The following is a 19,029-nucleotide window of genomic DNA, read 5'->3' as shown; positions in this document are numbered from 1 at the left end:
AATCTTCAAAGTTAGTAATTATTGGAATTATTTGTAGGCCTGCATTCTACCTCTATGCTGGTCTCAAGATTTTGAGCGCAATGTTGATGTTAACTATAAATCTTGAGTTCAAAGCACCTGCCACAAATGTTTTTGCTGATGTTCTTACTGTCCTGAGGAAAATTGAAATCATTGCTCTTTTCATTACATGTTTTATATTAGGTAATCATTATATTCTTTAATTATCATGTAACACACTGTATAGGTTAATAAATTATGTACCTTTACTGTACGGGACATTCATCATATAATATTTTTAATAGGTACTGCTTGGGGCTATATAGAGAGTTTCTTATTTTGGTTACTACAAGATTTAGGCGCTTCACGTTCACTGATGGGAATCACCATCACAGTTGGTGGCATTGCTGGTCTTCCCCTTCTTGTTATGTCAGGACCAATCATCGCTCGGATTGGGCATGCCAATGTACTGTTCATTGGATTTGTGTTCTATGCTATCAGACTTTTAGGTAAATCATTTTTAATATTTTACCATTTTTTTTTTTTTTTTTTTTACAATAGTTCTGTCACAGCCATGATTCCTTGGTGGATGTCATATTGTTTCACTTAGCACACAGGTATGAAATGGAACATAGAAAAGATGGTACTTAGAACCTCAAAATAGTTTTCTGAAACATGACTGAGGTAATTTTAAAGACAAGTCAAGTTACCAAGTTAGAGTGTATTTTAATAAAGATTAAAATAAAACATAACATCGTAGCATCATCATATGACAGTAGGAGTGCGAAATGCAGTAGAGAATGTATAGGTTTCAAAATATCATTTATAATACAATAATTTACTTTTATTTTACTACTGAACCATATGTCCTGGTCCAAATGATAAGATTATCTTATAAAAAAAAAATCATATTTTCTGACTTAGTTCTGTTCACCACTTGATGATTCTTTTGTTCATTATCTCAAAAAAACATCAGGTAACTCTAGTAACAATGTACTTTAACAGCTGTTTTCATACTGACTAGCCTTAGGATCAAAATTAGTATACAACAAAGTAATCAAACTTATAATGACTCAATAATACAATAACATTGTATTCAAACTTAAGATGAGTTACAACTTAAGGTCAAATCCAATACTTCATTCACTTTCAACTCAACTTAATGCCCTAAACTCTTAACACCTAGTTTTTAACTTTATGTCTTTCCAGTTCTTCCCCAATAATAACTTTATCATATCTTATTAAGTGTCACTCCAGTATTAATAATTAAAATTTTTCTCTCAGGCTATTCCTTAATTTACAACCCTTGGATGTGCTTGATTTTTGAGGCAATGGAATCTGTTACATCCTCTCTGTCTTTCACGGCAGCTGTAACTTATGCAGCCAAACTATCTACTATGACTACGGACTCCAGCGTCCAAGGTCTGCTGGGTGGTATCTACTTCGGAGTAGGTGAGCAAATGAAATTTACTAAACTGAACAACATTACATTACTGTAATCAAAATGAATCTTATGTTAATAACAAATCAACTGTTTATGGTAACCATTTACCCTTATCAAACAGCTGGAATTCCTATATAAAATTTGTGATATTTTATATTCCTGACATGAAGGTCCTATACAATAAAATATTGCTACGGAGGGCATTGGAGTATCCCATTTCAAAGAGACCCCGAGAGCAAATAAGTTTATATACGATAAACAAATACTTACGGGTTCTGAATGGTCCAATGCTGATTATTCACCCCTATGTGGAGTCCCAGGTGTCAGCGGATAGGATAGAGAAGTTGGGTCCCTCTTTCACAAATGCAACAGAAAGCCTGAAACACCAGCACATGTGCTGGGGAAATATCCCAACAACTCCCTCCTCATAACATGCGGACATCACAGAGTAGAGCGTGAGTTAATGAAGCTCCTAAAAGAAAGATATTTTGCCTGCTTTGATGAGGTCTACTGTGTCGATATGGATGGATCCACATTGTTGCTTTCCCTATGAAGGGGAAGTCAGCAATCATTCTAGATCCCACCGTGAGATATGAAAATGATGACCTTGACCAGGCAAATAAAGTAGAGAGGGAAAAAAAGGAAATCTACGATAAATGCAACCCTTCCTTCAGGAAAAGTTCCATTAGTGCTTCGAAGAATAAACTTTAACGTGAGAGGCCTCTGGTACAGACCCAATGGAACGATACTGAGCATAACTATGAGCTTCATGGAGGAACTCGGGGTCGATATCCAGGACGTGGCAAAGGTAACAGAGAATATAATACTCGACTCCCTGGGAATCATCCACCACCACATGCATGGGAACTGATGAGTAATAGAATCATCCAAAGGAAGAATGACATGCATACATTGCATATTTTACTTGTTATTTTATTATTTTATATACATTTTTAATACTTATTACATAATTATTTTTACATATACTTGTTAATTTTTATATCTATTTGTTATTTTTATTTATGTATTTTTTAATGTATATTTATATATCTATCACTACTTTTATCAATTATTCTTTTAAAGTCACATTGGGTTGAAAGAGAAAATATATATTAAAAAAAAGGAGGGGGGAAAGGATAGAAAAGAAAGAAAGAGAAAAAAAGGAGGGATTAACAAAAAAATATTAATTAAGTATAGAAGGAAGAAAAAAAATCATCAAAAAGATAAAAGAACCAAAGCAATGAAACAAAAAAAAATCATATTCTATTATTATATATTGTTACTTGTTTACTTGTTATGTACTTGTATTACTTGGTATGTAATTCAAGATTAAAAAATATTGTCTGATTAGATTACAATAATATGCTGTGTATGCTAGCATCTCAATGAAGTTGGGCAGCACATCATTTGTTATTTTGAATAACGTTTTTCCCCTGTAATACATACATAAAATTATTTAATTATAATGAAGCTGTTCATTATTTACATCAGACTTTGTTATAATTTGTATAATAAGTTGATAATTATTTTAATTGAGGGTTTGCATTAATATCACCTTTAATTTCATGAAGTAAATTGACTATATTGAAAATTATAAAACTGATTAACTGAATTTTTATGGTGTCATTAGGAAAGGGAGCAGGAAGTTTAATCGGTGGTTATCTGATGGAAGCTGTGGGTACTAGACCAACTTATCAGATCTTTTCAGCAGTTACCTTGCTCACAGGCTGCTTGTACTTCTTATTCAATAGGTTCTATATAGTACATCATGCTGAATCATCAATGGATGAGGTAATATTTTCTGTCTTACCAATAAATTTTTGTTTAGTCACATAAATTTTTTGAATCATAGAGGGTATCAGTCCCATTTATTTCCAAAAATATACTTTATTTTTAATAATTGGGGCAAACAATTTTAAAACCTGCCTTGTCCATCTTTCAATGTTTTATTCCCAATTTTTTTACTAGATACTTAACTTATCATAATATAATTTTTTTTTCCAAAATCAGTTCAATAATATGTGATTTTACAGCTTTTGGAAGAAATCTTTTCATCTCATGATGATCTAGGACAAAAACTTTTAAAGAAAAAATATACATATATAAAAATTTGAAAGTGAGCTCGACTGAGTTTGGAATTCCGCCCATCATTATAAATTTATTAATAATTTTGTGCCTTATATATTTTAATACCAAATAGTTTGTAAATTGATGCAAGAAAAAAGTTTATTCATCCATTATTAATTTCATAATGTTGGAGATTCAAGTGTCAGTGATCCAAATCACACCTTTTTAACTAGTTTTGAATCATTTACTTTTGTTAAATAATATGGGTTATTCTCTAATAAACTGTCACTTTGCTTACCTGAGGTTTATAGAAGTTCCACAAAATGTCTTTTTCATTTTTCCCCAACCGCACAAACAGCATTTAATAAGTTACAAATTAGAGTACACTTTGAGCTATTACATAATTATGAATGACTGAAAATAAAGAGTTTGAAAAAAAATTCTTGTGAAAAGTTTATTGTAATAACAGTCCGAAGTGTATTCTGAAAATATCATATATAAGGGCCCAATGTAATACTAACTTAATAAAAAAAATTAACTTTTGAATTAGAAAAATTTTAATTATTTTTATTTAATATTAAAATTAATTTTTACTTATTATCCAATAATACTAACTATTTGATGTTATCATATTATTATAATCATATTGATGTATTTTTTATTTATGTTTTAAAGTAAAGTAAGGTATAAACTATTTATTTAAACTAAAAATGTTTTGAATCCCATTTTCCGAAAAGTTAGATTTTTTATTTATGTTTTTATCGCATTGATGGTATAATACAATCTTAATTTAAAAAAAAAAAAAAATTGGTTATATAACTAAATTCATTTTTATCAGTTTAATTTTTTTTTTTTTCAACAGAAAGACGATAAGGGAAAAGAAATAGAGAAGCACAGTGATCCAAAAACTGATGGAAAAGAACCTAATAAGAAGGCTTCTAAGAAAGAAATACTATCAAATGATAGCAATAAAGAAAAAATGCCAATGACAACAGCAATCTCAATTACTAATAACTACCAAGGTGCCAACGGAGGCGCTTATACAAATAAAGCGTTCAATAAAGAAGAGGGCCGGTAACATTAGGATGAAAGTGGAGGAAGTAAACTCCACTGGCAACGTCAGTATTGTCCTTACCTTAGAGAATAAACTTGTGGATGGGCAGTGTGATGGAGGTTGGATTATTCGAAGAGTTTTTATTCCTTCCTTCTATGCTCAGTTTTATTGTTATATTTTAAGTTTGTTTGGTGTCTGTGGACAATGACTAAACAAATTTCATTTTATTTTTATTTTTTTTAGATGAATTTATATAATTTAGAATTAGTTGGCACATTGAAAGACCAGGGATTTCGTCCAGAAGCTGAATCTCATCTGCTTTATGGTGTATATTAATTTTTTATTATTTGAAAAGTAATGGCTATGATTTTATGTTAAATTTTTCAAATTTTATCTTCTGATCAACTGGACATATTTTTAAATTTTGTATGTAGTATAATATGAAAAAAATATTCTTTCTAATCAAACATTTCCATCAAAATTAAATTAAAAAAATTATCCATTGAATTAAATTTCTACTTACAAACATAAAATATCTTTCTTTTCATCAAAACGTTTTGAAGTGAGTAAAAATAATAATAATTAAATTATTTTGTTTTAAAAGAATTAAATAATGCTGAAAACAATAGAAGTAGCAAATAAATATTTTAGGTATGACATCTCCTCAAGAAAGGATATAGCATTTTCAGGTATATAAAATTAACAGTTATGATTCTTATTAACAGATTATATTAATAAGTATTTTTAATTATTCAATTTTTAAAAATTCCAAACTTGGGGTAAAAAGACAATTAATTTAAATTATTACAAGTGATTTGTTTAATTATTACGATCTCCACAGTAATTTTATCTGATATCTATAATAATTATAATTCTAACCATCCATTATATTCCATTTGGACACACAATTTAATTATTCATACATTTTGATGCATAACTGGGCTTAATATCACCACTGGATTATTCCTTAATCTGTAAACATATTCTAATTATGAAAGACTAAAATAAGAAGTAAGAGTACAATTGAGTTTTTATTTACTAAGATCATCCTCCATTAAACTTTCTTTAGTGTCAAAGTGTTTATAAAATGTCTGCGATATTAGGAAGTCACATTTTAGTAATATTTTACTCATATTTTTGAAATAATTCTTCTAATTAATACGGTAGCTTCCTTATCCCATACCAACTAGGTACCAAGCGTAATCCTAGTTCTTTTTCTTCAATGCGTCTCTCTATCTTCTATAGACAAAATAATCTATTAGGGTTAGTACCCATTTATGAACTTTCCATTTTAGTTTTTTTGTTTTATGAGTATATTGATCTGACATCTACTGTTATTGATTGCAACATTGTATGAAGAGGACTTTCTGTGTAGCCTCGGAGAAAAATAATGAGCATAAAATGTAAATAGAGGATACAAAAATTTATAAGAAGCTTCTGAAATCAAGGATTTTGTTTCATTCATAAAATTACTGTGATCTTATTAAAACAAAAAAATTAAATTAACATATTTTTTATTTCTTTATGGCTGATTTTTATTGTTTTAACTATTAGCAATACTATTTTTTCTGTTAAATAACAATATTTTAATGACTTTTCTATATTATTCTTAAATTTACTTCATTCCTTCAATTTAATATATCTCTGATCAAGTTATTTCATTGTGATAGGAAAATATTCTGTAACATTTATCTTAACTAAACTTAGCTTTTCATCTATTCTCTACTTTTCTCATTTTTTCCCCCCCCAAAATTAAGTATCCAATCTTTCAGATAAATAACATTTGGATTTTTGATTGCGACTGATGGAAATTTAATATATAAATTGTAGATACACTTAATAAGTAGTGATCCAATTGAAAAACTTCCTGGTCTTACTATTCAATAATTGTTTTTTGAGACAAATATTTACTTATTTAATTGTTAAAAACCAATAGTTGATATTTTTTCTTGAACCATTCATTCCAGGTCCCTTGTATTCCTCATATAAAATCAGCAAATTCCATATTTAAATGTTAAAAAAAAAAAATCAAAGAAAAAGAATATTTAAATAAAACTGTTTATAGTAGTATTGAGTATTATTATTATTATAGATATTGTAGGACACGAAGAAGTGGTTTTGATCGAACTGATTAAATCAATCTAATTATTGCTTGTTTCATAAATATAAATTGAATTGTTTTAACTATATTATATCTATTAAAAAATATATTGATGAGTATAACTACCTTCAAAGAGTTTTAAAACAAAAGAGATTTATAATTTTTTTTTTTTATTAAAATAAATATTTTTTTCAACCTTGACTGTAAAAATATTTAAATGAATAATTTATTAAAATTATATTTATTTTCAGTGTTTATCATAATTAGAAAAATGTAGTAAAAATACATGTTCTTAAAAGGAACTTAATGAAATTTATATTGTTTGTAAAGAATTTGTTGTTTTGTAAATATTTTATGTGTATAGTAATCAATTTTTCAAGCCATCATGTTATTTTTTTTTTTAAGAGAATGATCAATAAAATAAAAATAGAAAAAAAAATATATATTTTTGCACCATATCAAAAGCTTGATCCATAACCAACTTATGGTTAATTATATGTTACGAGCTAGGAAGGATGATGGCTCTGTAAATAAATAATTATTACATTTATATTAAAGTTATACCCAGGTTTGATATAATGCACAGTGTGGTACAATCATGTACTGACAGCTATAAAAAATATTTTAATGTTTGTGTACGGACTTACACTAACACTGAGTACAACATTGTGCATAACCTGAGGAATTTAATGGAAAACTCGAATATGTAGTATAGGAACTGCTTGCCTTACAATATGAATAAAAGAACTTCATTCAATCAGATGGAGTTTAGTCTATACATTCTAGTGACACACTTATTGTACAAATTCATTAATGTATTGTAATAAATTAATTAATAAATGATATTTCTTTAGTTTTGTTTCCATTATATATGTTGATGCCTAACAACCTCCATTTCTTCCTCAATTAGCGTTGGTTAAAGTCAGGATGATGTTAAAACATTAATTTTAATTTTGAGAAACACATTTTAACTACAATTGCCATGATAACTTCTGAAGTCCCAGTTTTGTGCAAGGAAGTAATTTAATATGGTATGAGGTTTGATTAAAGATAATTATGAAGTAAAATAGTCAGCATTTCATTTTCTCTCTGTTTTGAACATTAGAAAATGACAAACTATTGGGCAAGTCAATAAATACAATTCTTGTTCTTGATATAGATAACTTCATTAGCACTTTTCTTCAACACTCTTTCATGAAAATATATCTTCCATTAACCAAGTCATGATTATTAAAAAAAGATATCTTTAAAATAAAACTGTACAAAGGTCTAAAAATTTAAAGTTACTTGGTGAAAATAAAACATTAATTTTAAAAAATAGATCATCTTGCCCAAAATTGATGAATATAGTAAAGCCTCTAGTACAGGGATATGCAAGATTGGATGATTTTGCATGAATTCCTTCAGAATTCTGCATGCTTGTTTTCTTTGGCTAAATCTTTCACTAAATTTGTTTATTATAAAACATTTCTCTCTGATTTCATGAATTATTAGTTCGACCTCAGCCCTCTTTTAGTCACTTTCCTTTAAATATCCCTTAATGTGGATTTAAGCTCTTCAAAAATATAGCAAACATTTATTTGTGGAGCACCGAATCACAATTTCTTTTCCTCACCTTCCTTAAGTGAATATTTACGAATAATTACATACGTATAAAATTAAATAGACTATTTCTATTATGTAAATATCCAATTTTCATTATTTTAGGTATTTCAAAATTTGTTAAGTTAAATGCAAACCAATCATAAATATTTAAATTATGTGAATCAAATGCCAATGGCTGGTATAATAAGTGAATAAGTAAGTAAATAAAAGTAATAACAAAAAATCATGCTATGATTTTGGTATCACAAAAAGTCTTACTAATGATTAATTAGAAATGCCAATGGTTTCACAGCAAAGGACATTTAAAATATTCCATACAAATTCTTTATATTTCCTTGCCAATTCCTCCAGTCTATAAGATCTTTTTATAAAACAATGAAAACGTTCAATACTCAAAAGAGTAATACGAAATTGATGAAAAATGTAACATTAAAAGTGGTGAAAATTGTAAAGAACCAATTTTATAAAATGGAGACAAGCCATAACATAACTTTAAATGAAGACAGCATAACTTGGCGTTAAAATGACATAACAATAGATAAACTTACCCAGAAAGTAATATCGTTTCTCAGTAAATTCATATGTAATCATTCTACATAAATAGTTTCAAGTTTCATTATCTACAAACCTCAGATTTTTTTTTTTTTTTCTGGAGTGGATAACATTTAATCATAAGTTGTGGTTTATAATGAAGGTAATACAGGATCTCTGCAGCAAATACTATCTTGGAGGTATTTGATTCTGCTTCGCTTATTCAAAGATATGTTAAGAAAACATTTTAATTTTCAAAATTTAGAAACAAAATACAAATACAGGTCTATTCCTAATTCCAAAGAATTTTTCAAAAACACCAGTTGGAATGGAATAGAAATAGCATCATGAGGATAAGCAACTTAGAAAAAATTCAGCCCTTCTCTCAAATTAATAGGAAATCTATCTCCACACCCCTCGGGGAAGAGAAGCACCTAAAATGTTGAGGAGTTTTAAGGCAAAATGTGTTTTAGATCAATTTATAAAGTCAAAATTTATGTAATTTAGAATAATAAAAAAAAAAGCTGAACATTAGAAAAAAAAATTAAAACAAATGTCATATGAACCACTGAGAATAAAGTGGTGACAATCACTTATCATTTATTGCGATAAATTGAATTTTTTGTAATTTACTTTTTTATAAACTATATATGTAATAATTATCTACCTATTACAAACTCAAATAATATACACATTACTGTTTATGTACATCTACAAAAAAAAAATTATTTATCACAAGAAATGAAAAGTGACTTATGCCACTTTTATTCTCACTGGCTCATACATTCATGCATGTACTATCACAAAGAAAAATATTATTACAAACTAAATAGCAAATTATTTTTTCAGACATACATTTCAGTCATGTTAAGCTGCTGTTTATTCAAGTTGAGTTAATTTTAGTTCTTTCATGTGAGGGTTCTGCAGTTTCTTTGTTCCAAAAACTTTTTGTCAATTACTTATCTTTTTCAAAACATTCTTGTTATTTAGATTCATTTCATTAAACAGGTATATTCGAAATGTACACAAACCACTAATTTTGAATTGACTATTTCTATTATGAAATAAATATTTTCAGCAGATTAAGCATTATTCATTTCAGAAAATAGTCTTTCTACTGGTGCACTTGTACCTCAGAGACAAATTGTTAATTCAACAATTTTTAAAATACCACTAGATGAAGTGTCATGACTGCTCATTTTTAAATTTATGGGGTTGTTAAAACATATTTATAATGAGAATAAGCTCAAAACTTTCAGGTTTTCTATTTAAAGAGAAATAATGGGACATATTTGAAAACCAACTGGACTCCTTATAAACTACAGAAATGTCTCCTTCAAAACTCATATATATGATCACTCAATCCATAACGCAACTTATGGAGGTCTCAAGATGCCCAAACTGGTTTCACTCTGTACTAAGCAGTAGCCTGTGGTTTTTTTCATCAATCATGAGATATTCATGAAAAAAAAAGAAGGTTTATTTAAATTATGGAAGAACATTAATATATCACAGGTAAACAACTACTAAATAATTGATTAATATAAACTAAACACAAATTGATTAATAATTACTATAGTAATAATAAATGATAAGAAATAGAAAACTGAATATTCCTTATGTATTTTATTTCAAATTGATAACACTTAAAAGGTTATTAAAGAAAACAATGGTGTTAAAAATATATATTTATACCACATATTACATGTTAATGTTTTATACAAGTACATTCAACAAGTTTCAAAATATTTAACAATTTATTCACATCAAGTAGATAGATTTAATGAACCACTCATAATTCTAAGCTTTCAGCCCGATCATTTTAGTCAAATATTCTTTCCTGCATGGCATATTATCAGCTGGTCTATTGTGTGGTGTCCAGACAGGTTCACCAACAAAATATCTCTTGGCTTTGATATAATCCTGTAATGAGTAAACGTAAATAAATCAACATAAGAAAATAATTATTTGATTAATTTCATGCTAGCAAATCAAATTAGTACTTACATTCACATCAAGTGTAAATCTGTGATAAATTCCTTTTGGTATTATCAGTAAGTCCCCAGGAGTAACTTCAATTCGTATCCATTCATCATTAGTGTCTCTAACATCAAAGTATCCAGAACCTTGTAATACCAGGCGAATTTCCTCATCAGTATGCAAATGTTCTTGAAAGAATGATTTTATCTACAAAACCAAAATGATAAAATATAAATTTAAATTTATAAGGATAGAAATTTGTTGGGGATCAGTGAAAAGAACATGATCAAAAGTAAAACTTAGAAAAAAAAGAGACTATGTAGAAGAACATATGTTAGAATCTTCTACCTAGTCGCCTAGATGAAGCCTTAAATTATAATATATTATCAGAGATAGACTGCAAAGTAATGGTCCAGTACCCCGTACATATTTTATTTTTAAAAAATCCAGAAAATAAATTTTTATGCCTATGGTAATAACTAGAAATTTAAAAATTCATATTATACACTATAAGAATAATATTGTGGATTACACTTAATATCATATCCTTACAGGAATACTAACAACTCAAAAATATAACTTTTAGGTTAAATTAAATTTTCATTTTATAGTAAAACTCAGTTTTATTTACTATCAAATATTATTTCATAATTAAATTTAATATATTTTATAATTTAATATTAATATATTCCCAACCATCTTCTGTTCACATATATTATCTACGGCCAACAATCTTCTCATCATTATAAATTTTAATGTAGTTTGAATAAATATTGGATCCGTATACTAATATTTTCAAACCAAAGCTGTGTAAAAATTAGTTATAAACATTAAAAACTGAAAATTTTCTTCATGACAATTTATATCTTTACATCTAATACAGGATAACTCTAAGGATATGTTATTACCAACTTTGCGTTATTACACTGAACAGAAGATAGCTCGTTCTTGACTGTAAATGTTTTAATAAAAAAATAGAAATTTAAATCTCTTACAGATACAAAGACAAGCAGCCTGATATAGAAATTTGGATAATATCCGTATGAATTTTTTTAAATGAAATAATTGCAAAAATAAATTGAATCTCATAATACAAAAGAAAATAAGTACATCAACTTAAAAATTGGTTAAGAAAATATTGCTTATAAAAGATTGATTTATTACCTTTTCCTCATAATTGGGAAGACAATCTTTAGAACATGTTAATTCATCTTCGTAACTGTAATTCCTTTCTTTCTTCAATTTTTCCAAAACATCCATATTTTCACCTGTTATGAAATTGATCCCCTAGAAAATTCAATTCTTTCCAAAGTTGGATGTCATTATTTTATATTATTGGAGGATGATCATATATATTACAAACCGAAAAGTATTCAACACCAGACACTTCATATAATTTATCCATTGGAATAAACTTGGGAGGATTTCGGTGGTGTTCCAGCCTTTGATCAGTAGTAGAATCATCCATATACCATGCACGTCCCATTTCGTAATATCTGTAAAGATTATTATTGAAAAAGAAAAAGGATATTTTAAAATAAATATAATTGAAAGGAAATATTAATAGAAACTATATTGCATTATACAGAGAATCTTTCAATAAATTATAAGTAATTTAAATCAAACTAATTTAGTTCATTAAGCATCTTACCTCTAAAGAACAAAAATGAAAATGACAAACAAGGTATAACTAAAACCCAGATATTACTATTTATTAGGATTTTGATAACATCCTTATATAATCACTGATAACCTTCCTAAGCATTAGATTTGCATACAGTGGCGCTACTGGTAGATGAAAACGGTACTCTTTAAATTTTAATAAACCAAGGCCTGTCCGTTTAAAGTTTACATGTTACAACTAGATACTATTAAATACTAGATGTTAGAGGTTTTATTTTCACATTATTTCACAAAATAAATATTTATTTCGCAGTAGAACTCAGCTTACCCAACCTAGAAGGGACCCAGCCATCACCCGTTAAGCGGGAGAGCCGATTATCCTGCCGATTAATTAATATTAAATGATTTGTAAATTAAACTGTCCTCGCCGCGGGAAGGACTTCGGGCTTTGCAGCTTGAAGTCATCACACTGGTGACCACCACCAGCCGGAATGGTCCCTCTCCATTCTTTGTAAGCCCCCGGCTATAGAGCCACAAAATGTAAAACCGCCTTCAGCGGACTATGTTTATTAATCTTATACTGCCGTAAGGCAAAACAAGACAAATTGTATAATGTGTTATATATTATTTTGTACATATAATCCGTATTATATATATATTATATCAATAAAGAGGTTTTGAAAATAAAAAAAAAAAATTAAACTGCATTGTATGCCTTAATATATAGGCCATGTTCCTGCTTTTCTTGAATAGTGGCACATCTGACAAATAAGTTTTTTTGTGTAAGTGAGGTATTCTTTATATTATACAGTAGTCTGTAGTTAATTTGTAACTACTCCAATAGCTTCAGGAAAGTTTCTAGGATGACCTCAGTAAAGAAAGTAGCTGCAGTCTATGGCACGATCTTTGGAATACGTCCAATTCTAAATAAAATCAAATTTTCAAGAAAAACAGAGATACAATTATTGGGACTCCGATCTGTATCCCCAGTTACATTAAACGCACATTTCAATAGGTTTTCATAATAAACAAAAAACTAAAAATATTCCAAGAAACATAGTTTCAATTATAATTAAGAATATAAATCTATTGAGTCATATATATTTAAGTTTTTAAAAAATATTCCTTTCTTAAATGTCTGTCACAAATGACCTACAGTAGAACTCTGATTAACTGTGGTAAAAAAACAACAAAAAAAACAGCTCTCTAGATAATAGATGGGGTATTCAAATTATTTTTTGAAAAAATTTGGCTAATTAGTAGAATTAAACAACAATCTAGTTAAAATCATTGTTTATATAATATCTGAAAGGTGACAAACTCGAAAAAAAGAAGCAAAAATTAAATAAAAATAAAGTTGGATGGATTTTGACTGACAATTTTGAACAGAAAAAACTTTATTGAATTCTCCTAAATCTTGAGTACCTTAAAACTCTAGTTTTACGAACTTTATGGCTCTATATTAATCTGTTAATAATTGCATTTTAATTTTATTTTAATTATTTTAATAAATCAGTTAATAAAAGAACTGTACTATCTTTCAATATTGGTAAAATATGTTACATTCCTTGTTTTTTAATTATAACCGACAATCACACCCAAGTGGGATCAATGGTGGATAGGGAATTTTCAGAGGGGGAAAGGATGCATCTGTGTATTAGGTCAATTTCATAAGAAAATAAAGGTAAAAAACATCAAGTTCAATGTTCAATCAAGAACATAATAATAATGACACCCGATGAATTCATAAGTAATAAAAAGAACTATTAAAGAAAAAGTTATTTTTTTGGGAGAAATGGCGTGGTGTGGGCGCCCCTCGTGTGGGTCGGCAGGTGAATGAGGTTCTACTCTATCACTTATTGGACTGAGGGAATTATTCTTTACCTTATTATAAATTACCTTGAATATTAATATATAGAATTAATTAAAATACTGTACAAGTTCGCCAGTTACGTAATAATTATCTTTGTCAAAATAAAGAATACTAAACCTTCAATGATTTATAAAATATACACGATTATTAACATATTAATAAAGGTTATATTGTTTTCTCGATGTCACTAGTACAATATAAGATGGGTAAATTGGTTGGCGGATATTTAAAATCAACCAGTGATAAATTTTCATTAATCTGATTTTAAAAAAATATCAACAAAAAAATGAGCGCGCTGCGTTTGTATACATACTAATTATTATGAGGCCCAAGTTACATACGTAAACCGACATATATTCCACAATACTAGACAAGTTTTAAAACAATTTTTATCTTGTTTGGTTAAAAAATAAGATCATATTTGTTATATTATTTTAGAAACGAAATTTTTTTTTTTGCCAGCTCTAACTTAATATTGTTTATAAATTAAATATATGATAAATGATGAAAAAAATTATTAATTAAGATTGTTTTATTCCAGTTTTTAGTTTTCTAACAGATCGTTATTAGTTGAAATCAAACTAAACTAGTCTATAACAATAGTTAAATGTTTCAGAACTCCAGCCTTCCAGAACGAAAGTGGAGCTAGTGCGGGTCGGAGCTGGCAGGTAGCGGCACAATCGGCCAAGCCAACTCAGTCTCCCGCCCGTCTTCGTGGTGTTGTTTTGGTGTGACTTCAATGGTTAATTAAGTTACGTTAAATAAGTTACGAGTTGGTTTGGGTAGCTGCCATAATGGAGTCAGCTAAGCCCACTATTGTTGTCTTCCTTCTCTGCGCCCTGGTCCACTCAGGTATTTTTTATGACAATTTTATAATTATTTAATATAAAAATATTTCAATTATGTTATCACGTTCTGACTTCGTTTAATTGTATCATTGTAACCGCAACATGATCGTCAATATTAATATTTTATCTAATTATCTTTGATGTGTATTACTTGATTGAATACATGATTCAATGAATTACTACTATGTTGATTTGCATTGACTAATTAATGGTTAAAATAATCATTTTTCTATTTACATTAGCGAGATGAACAGTTGAAACACAAATTACTTATTTCAAATAACCGAGGTGACTTCAACACATTTTTTAACTCTGTTACCTTCCGTCCTCATTTGACATCATTATATTTTTCGAGTTATGTCTTGATATTCGCTTTATAAACATAATTGCATTTATAACTGATATAATTAATGAATAATACTAATGGGAAAGAACTAAATAAGTACCATAAAGTAATAAGCGAATTCCTGATACTTTCTCCTCGCAGGTTAGATACCTGAATGCTCACTGTAAAAGTTCAGGTATTACATTCCCTCCACACCCACTTCCCCCTTCCCATTTCTATGTTCATTGTGCAATACTAGAGGAACGTAATCATATTTAAGATTTTTCTACACAATTTAGTCTAAAATGTTAGGAGTGTACAAAATAATAAATGCGGTGGAACGATGACTAACCCAGTAAAAAGTTAACGAAGGTCGTTCTCTAGTCACGCAACCTTCACTGCTTCGCTTGTGTCATTCCGTCTGTTTATAGTCAGCTAGAGGTATATTTTATTTTTCAAAATGATATTCATTTTCTGCTTAATCACAACTTTTTTTCACTCATATAAATACTTTACCGTATTATTACAAATTATGAATATGGTCAGGGGTGCGGTAAAAAAAAAAAAAAATAGTTGACAAAAAAAATAGTAGGATCATTGGATGCAAAAAGGTAAAGTAAGGTAGGAATAAAATTATGCAAAAATAAGTGAAAAGAATATTATATACAAATGAAAGAAAATAAAAAATAAAATAGTATTAATGTGAAATAGACAATGATAAGAATATAAAAAAATTACGCAAACTATTTTGCTAAAAATGAACAGCAGACGTAACAACACGTGATAATAGAAAAGTAGGTATGAGAAAGCAAAATTTAACACATTAAAATAGGGAAATAAAGAAGTTGGAACTTAATAAAGGTCAAGAAAGAATAAATAAAAGAAAATTAATAATTAATGAATAAAGAAGAAATCAGGACCACCCACCTGTGCAAGCTAAGAGCTTTATATTTTTCTATTTATATTTTTGTTTCTTTCGAACGCACCCGTGACCATCTTCTTTATAAAATCTTTTTTCGATTAAGTAAGTAGAAATTTTACTATTACTTTAATTTTTCAAATATTTCATTGGTTAAAATAATTTCACATTTCCAGTTGTAGCCAATTGATGATCAGAATATTTAATTAAAGCTAACACATTGTTATGGTCTTCCTCAATTACCTGTTTACTCCTAGTTCATTTTGATCTAATTATAATACAGTCGTAAAAAAATTAAAAATTCCTTTATATATAATTAAATGCTAGAGTAAATAAACTCCTCATTTAAAGCGAGCATTGACTGATATTTTTTAGTTAAAAATTACTTATTATTTGTTCGCACGTTCTTTGCAGAAACGTAAGTTAAAATTTACGAAACTTTTATTCCTACTTATTATTATTGACCGATGCCAAGTATGGCAACTTACATTAATAAGTTAATGTAAGAACGTCTGAAGGTTTTTGAATGTATAGTATGAAATAGAAAATATTTGGTTCCTAAAAAGATAGGTTAACCGGAGGAAATTAGTAGGCCGGCCATACAACACCAAATATGCGTGAAATGCTCTTAGTATATCGGCCACTTACAACTAAGTGACTAAAACATCTAAGAATATGCCCAATAACGAAGAAAACATCCTGAACTTAATTTAGTTGCTTAAGCCATCCATATGGAAAAGAAATTGAACGTTTTCTCACAGGTTATTTTTCCCTTAATTTTCTGACTTATTAAAAATGAAACCATGAATTTTAACCAAAGTGTAGTTTGGAATCGAATTCAGCTGTATAGTTTTGAAAAAAAATTGTTTATTTAAATATGCTGATGTACTGAAATGAAAATGTAATTGAAATCAATGTGTTAACAATGAATTTAGGTGACACCTAAACATTCAGGAAATTTTAATTTTCTTCTTCTTGAACAGTCATTCTTTGTATTATTAATAATTTATTATTTTCATAAATATCAAGCAACTATTTTTTATTATTATAATTTTTTTTAATCAATTATCCTTGTAACATTCCTAGGATCTACCATATCACCGGGCCAGAGCCTAGAAATACAAAATAAAAAATTATGTGTGCTAATAGCAAATTAATTGTTTATCATGAATTAAGAAAGGTCCTTGTGTGGTTTTCTCTGTTATTGCTGATTAGGGCTACACCAAACCATCAAATTCCTCCCTTATCCAATTCTTACAATCCAAAATCCTGATTACATCTCAAATAAACTCATTCATAAAGACTTCAGCGTCCCTTTCGTTGCTAATTTGGTCCGGAATAGATATATCACCTTTCATTCCAAAATCCTTACCCACCCAAATCCATTAGTTCTTAATTACAATCTATGATAATCCTCTGAGGTGGCTGAAAAGATGACCAAGGAATCTTCTAATTTAAAGCAATGATTGAAGTACCACAATGGGTTGTTTCCTTCCTAAGATTATTATGTGTTGTGAAACATTTATCACATTTACTTATTGTATTTTTTTTTTTGTTGTAAATTTCAATAAATAAATAAAAAATATTGCTAATTCTAACTAAGAAAGCAACTGGTTTGAAATTAATTAGAATTCGGGATGGGTCGAATTTCGTGGAACTATTACGTGGAATCGAGTTTGAATATTGAACCATTTGGAACTATTCCACGGGGGCCCACTTATTAGTTCCAAACAATGCTTTTTTTTATGTGTGGGAGGGGGGTTTATGGGTGACCAATCTATTCTAACCATGGTGGAGTGTCAAGTTTTTCATTTCGTGGGACCGCCACAAATTGAAAAAAGTCTACCCCCCAGGCCGGATTCGAACCAGCGCCGCCTGCAGTTATCCTGAGAACTGCGCCCCAACCACATGAAATTCGGACGCCCCTCAAATAATGCAAACACTCATAGAAAATTTGAATAAAATTGAGCCACGACTGTTCTCCAAGTTCAAAAAAGTCTACCGTAGAGCCTTCTATCGCCAAATGGGAGTTCTTCGGAATGTCTTCTCAAAAGCTTTGGGCGAAAATGAAAAGCACAGTAGTTTAAATTGTTAATTTATTTAATATTAGTGATTTTTGACTAGCGAAATTATTAAATACTTTTTAGAATTGTATTTACTTGAGTAAACATGTTCCTATCAACATCAGTGATAAACTGCTCAATTTTTCCTGAGATAATCGCTCATCTCAGTTTATTCTTGATTTATTGCAATTTATAGATCACAGGAGTGAGAGGATCCAGTGTGCCAATAGGGTACAGATGGAACTAGTCAGGGCAACTACTGTTGGGATCATTGTTTTCCCACTTCTAAAAGCCCACACCACGAGTGTGAACACTGGCAACCGAACAATTTCGGAACTGACTGTTATATTGATTAAAAAATTTCCAAAATGGGATCCCTATGGATCGCGAGGCCGTGGGCCATCCTCCTAGAGTTAAGATGGCATTGGCCACCAAGCTCCTATCTCTTGGATTTAGGCCGCCCATCTCTTCGCCCTTGCTCTACCAACAACCGCTGCATCCCAACGTTAGTTTAACTTTCATCTATCTAATAAGAGCCATTAGTTTTGTACTGTTTTGTTTTAGTTTTTTTTATCAAACGGTACTTATTTTTCTGTTAT

The 19,029-nt window shown here is 28.9% G+C and overlaps 3 protein-coding genes across 6 annotated transcripts in view; 2 read left to right on the top strand and 1 right to left on the bottom strand.

Moving 5' to 3' along the window:
• Window positions 1-7,516, top strand: part of LOC106680975 (uncharacterized) — a 151,761-nt gene extending 144,245 nt beyond the window's left edge. For all 3 annotated transcript variants that reach the window (XM_014421037.2, XM_067048629.1, XM_014421038.2), the window contains 5 exons: window positions 38-201; window positions 303-506; window positions 1,282-1,449; window positions 3,072-3,232; window positions 4,371-7,516. In XM_014421037.2, coding sequence (XP_014276523.1) covers window positions 38-201; window positions 303-506; window positions 1,282-1,449; window positions 3,072-3,232; window positions 4,371-4,586 — 913 coding nt within the window. In that variant the 3' untranslated portion in view covers window positions 4,587-7,516. The remainder of the gene's footprint in view (window positions 1-37; window positions 202-302; window positions 507-1,281; window positions 1,450-3,071; window positions 3,233-4,370) is intronic.
• Window positions 7,517-10,469: 2,953 nt separating this feature from the next.
• Adi1 (acireductone dioxygenase 1) lies at window positions 10,470-15,675 on the bottom strand. 2 transcript variants are annotated; one of them, XM_014421070.2, is made up of 5 exons: window positions 15,570-15,675; window positions 12,143-12,275; window positions 11,944-12,066; window positions 10,807-10,986; window positions 10,470-10,722 (listed from the first exon to the last, which is right to left on the bottom strand). In XM_014421070.2, exons 2-5 carry the CDS (start codon window positions 12,263-12,265, stop codon window positions 10,600-10,602), a joined length of 549 nt encoding a protein of 182 aa, XP_014276556.1. In that variant the 5' UTR covers window positions 12,266-12,275; window positions 15,570-15,675; the 3' UTR covers window positions 10,470-10,599. The 2 variants fall into 2 exon arrangements, with proteins under 2 accessions (XP_014276556.1, XP_014276555.1); XM_014421069.3 differs by lacking the exon at window positions 15,570-15,675 and adding an exon at window positions 12,431-12,582.
• The window catches only part of bou (boudin), a 58,274-nt gene continuing 54,174 nt past the window's right edge, over window positions 14,930-19,029 (top strand). Inside the window, exon 1 of the mRNA XM_014421071.3 lies at window positions 14,930-15,127. Coding sequence (XP_014276557.1) covers window positions 15,070-15,127 — 58 coding nt within the window. The 5' untranslated portion in view covers window positions 14,930-15,069. The remainder of the gene's footprint in view (window positions 15,128-19,029) is intronic.

This window comes from Halyomorpha halys, unplaced genomic scaffold, assembly GCF_000696795.3.
Source record: "Halyomorpha halys isolate HHAL.00 unplaced genomic scaffold, Hhal_1.1 Scaffold302.1, whole genome shotgun sequence".
Lineage (NCBI taxonomy): Eukaryota > Metazoa > Arthropoda > Insecta > Hemiptera > Pentatomidae > Halyomorpha > Halyomorpha halys.
This window is presented reverse-complemented; position numbering and strand designations above follow the sequence as displayed.

What these genes read in the sequence shown, in the direction of transcription:
- Adi1 (XM_014421070.2), bottom strand. Translation starts at nt 12,265, where the DNA reads ATGGGACGTGCATGGTATATGGATGATTCTACTACTGATCAAAGGCTG. An exon ending in CTGGTGTTGAATACTTTTCG is followed by an intron (nt 12,067 to 12,142) that starts GTTTGTAATATA and finishes TGAATTTTCTAG; the next exon opens with GGGATCAATTTCATAACAGG. An exon ending in TTCCCAATTATGAGGAAAAG is followed by an intron (nt 10,987 to 11,943) that starts GTAATAAATCAA and finishes TTGGTTTTGTAG; the next exon opens with ATAAAATCATTCTTTCAAGA.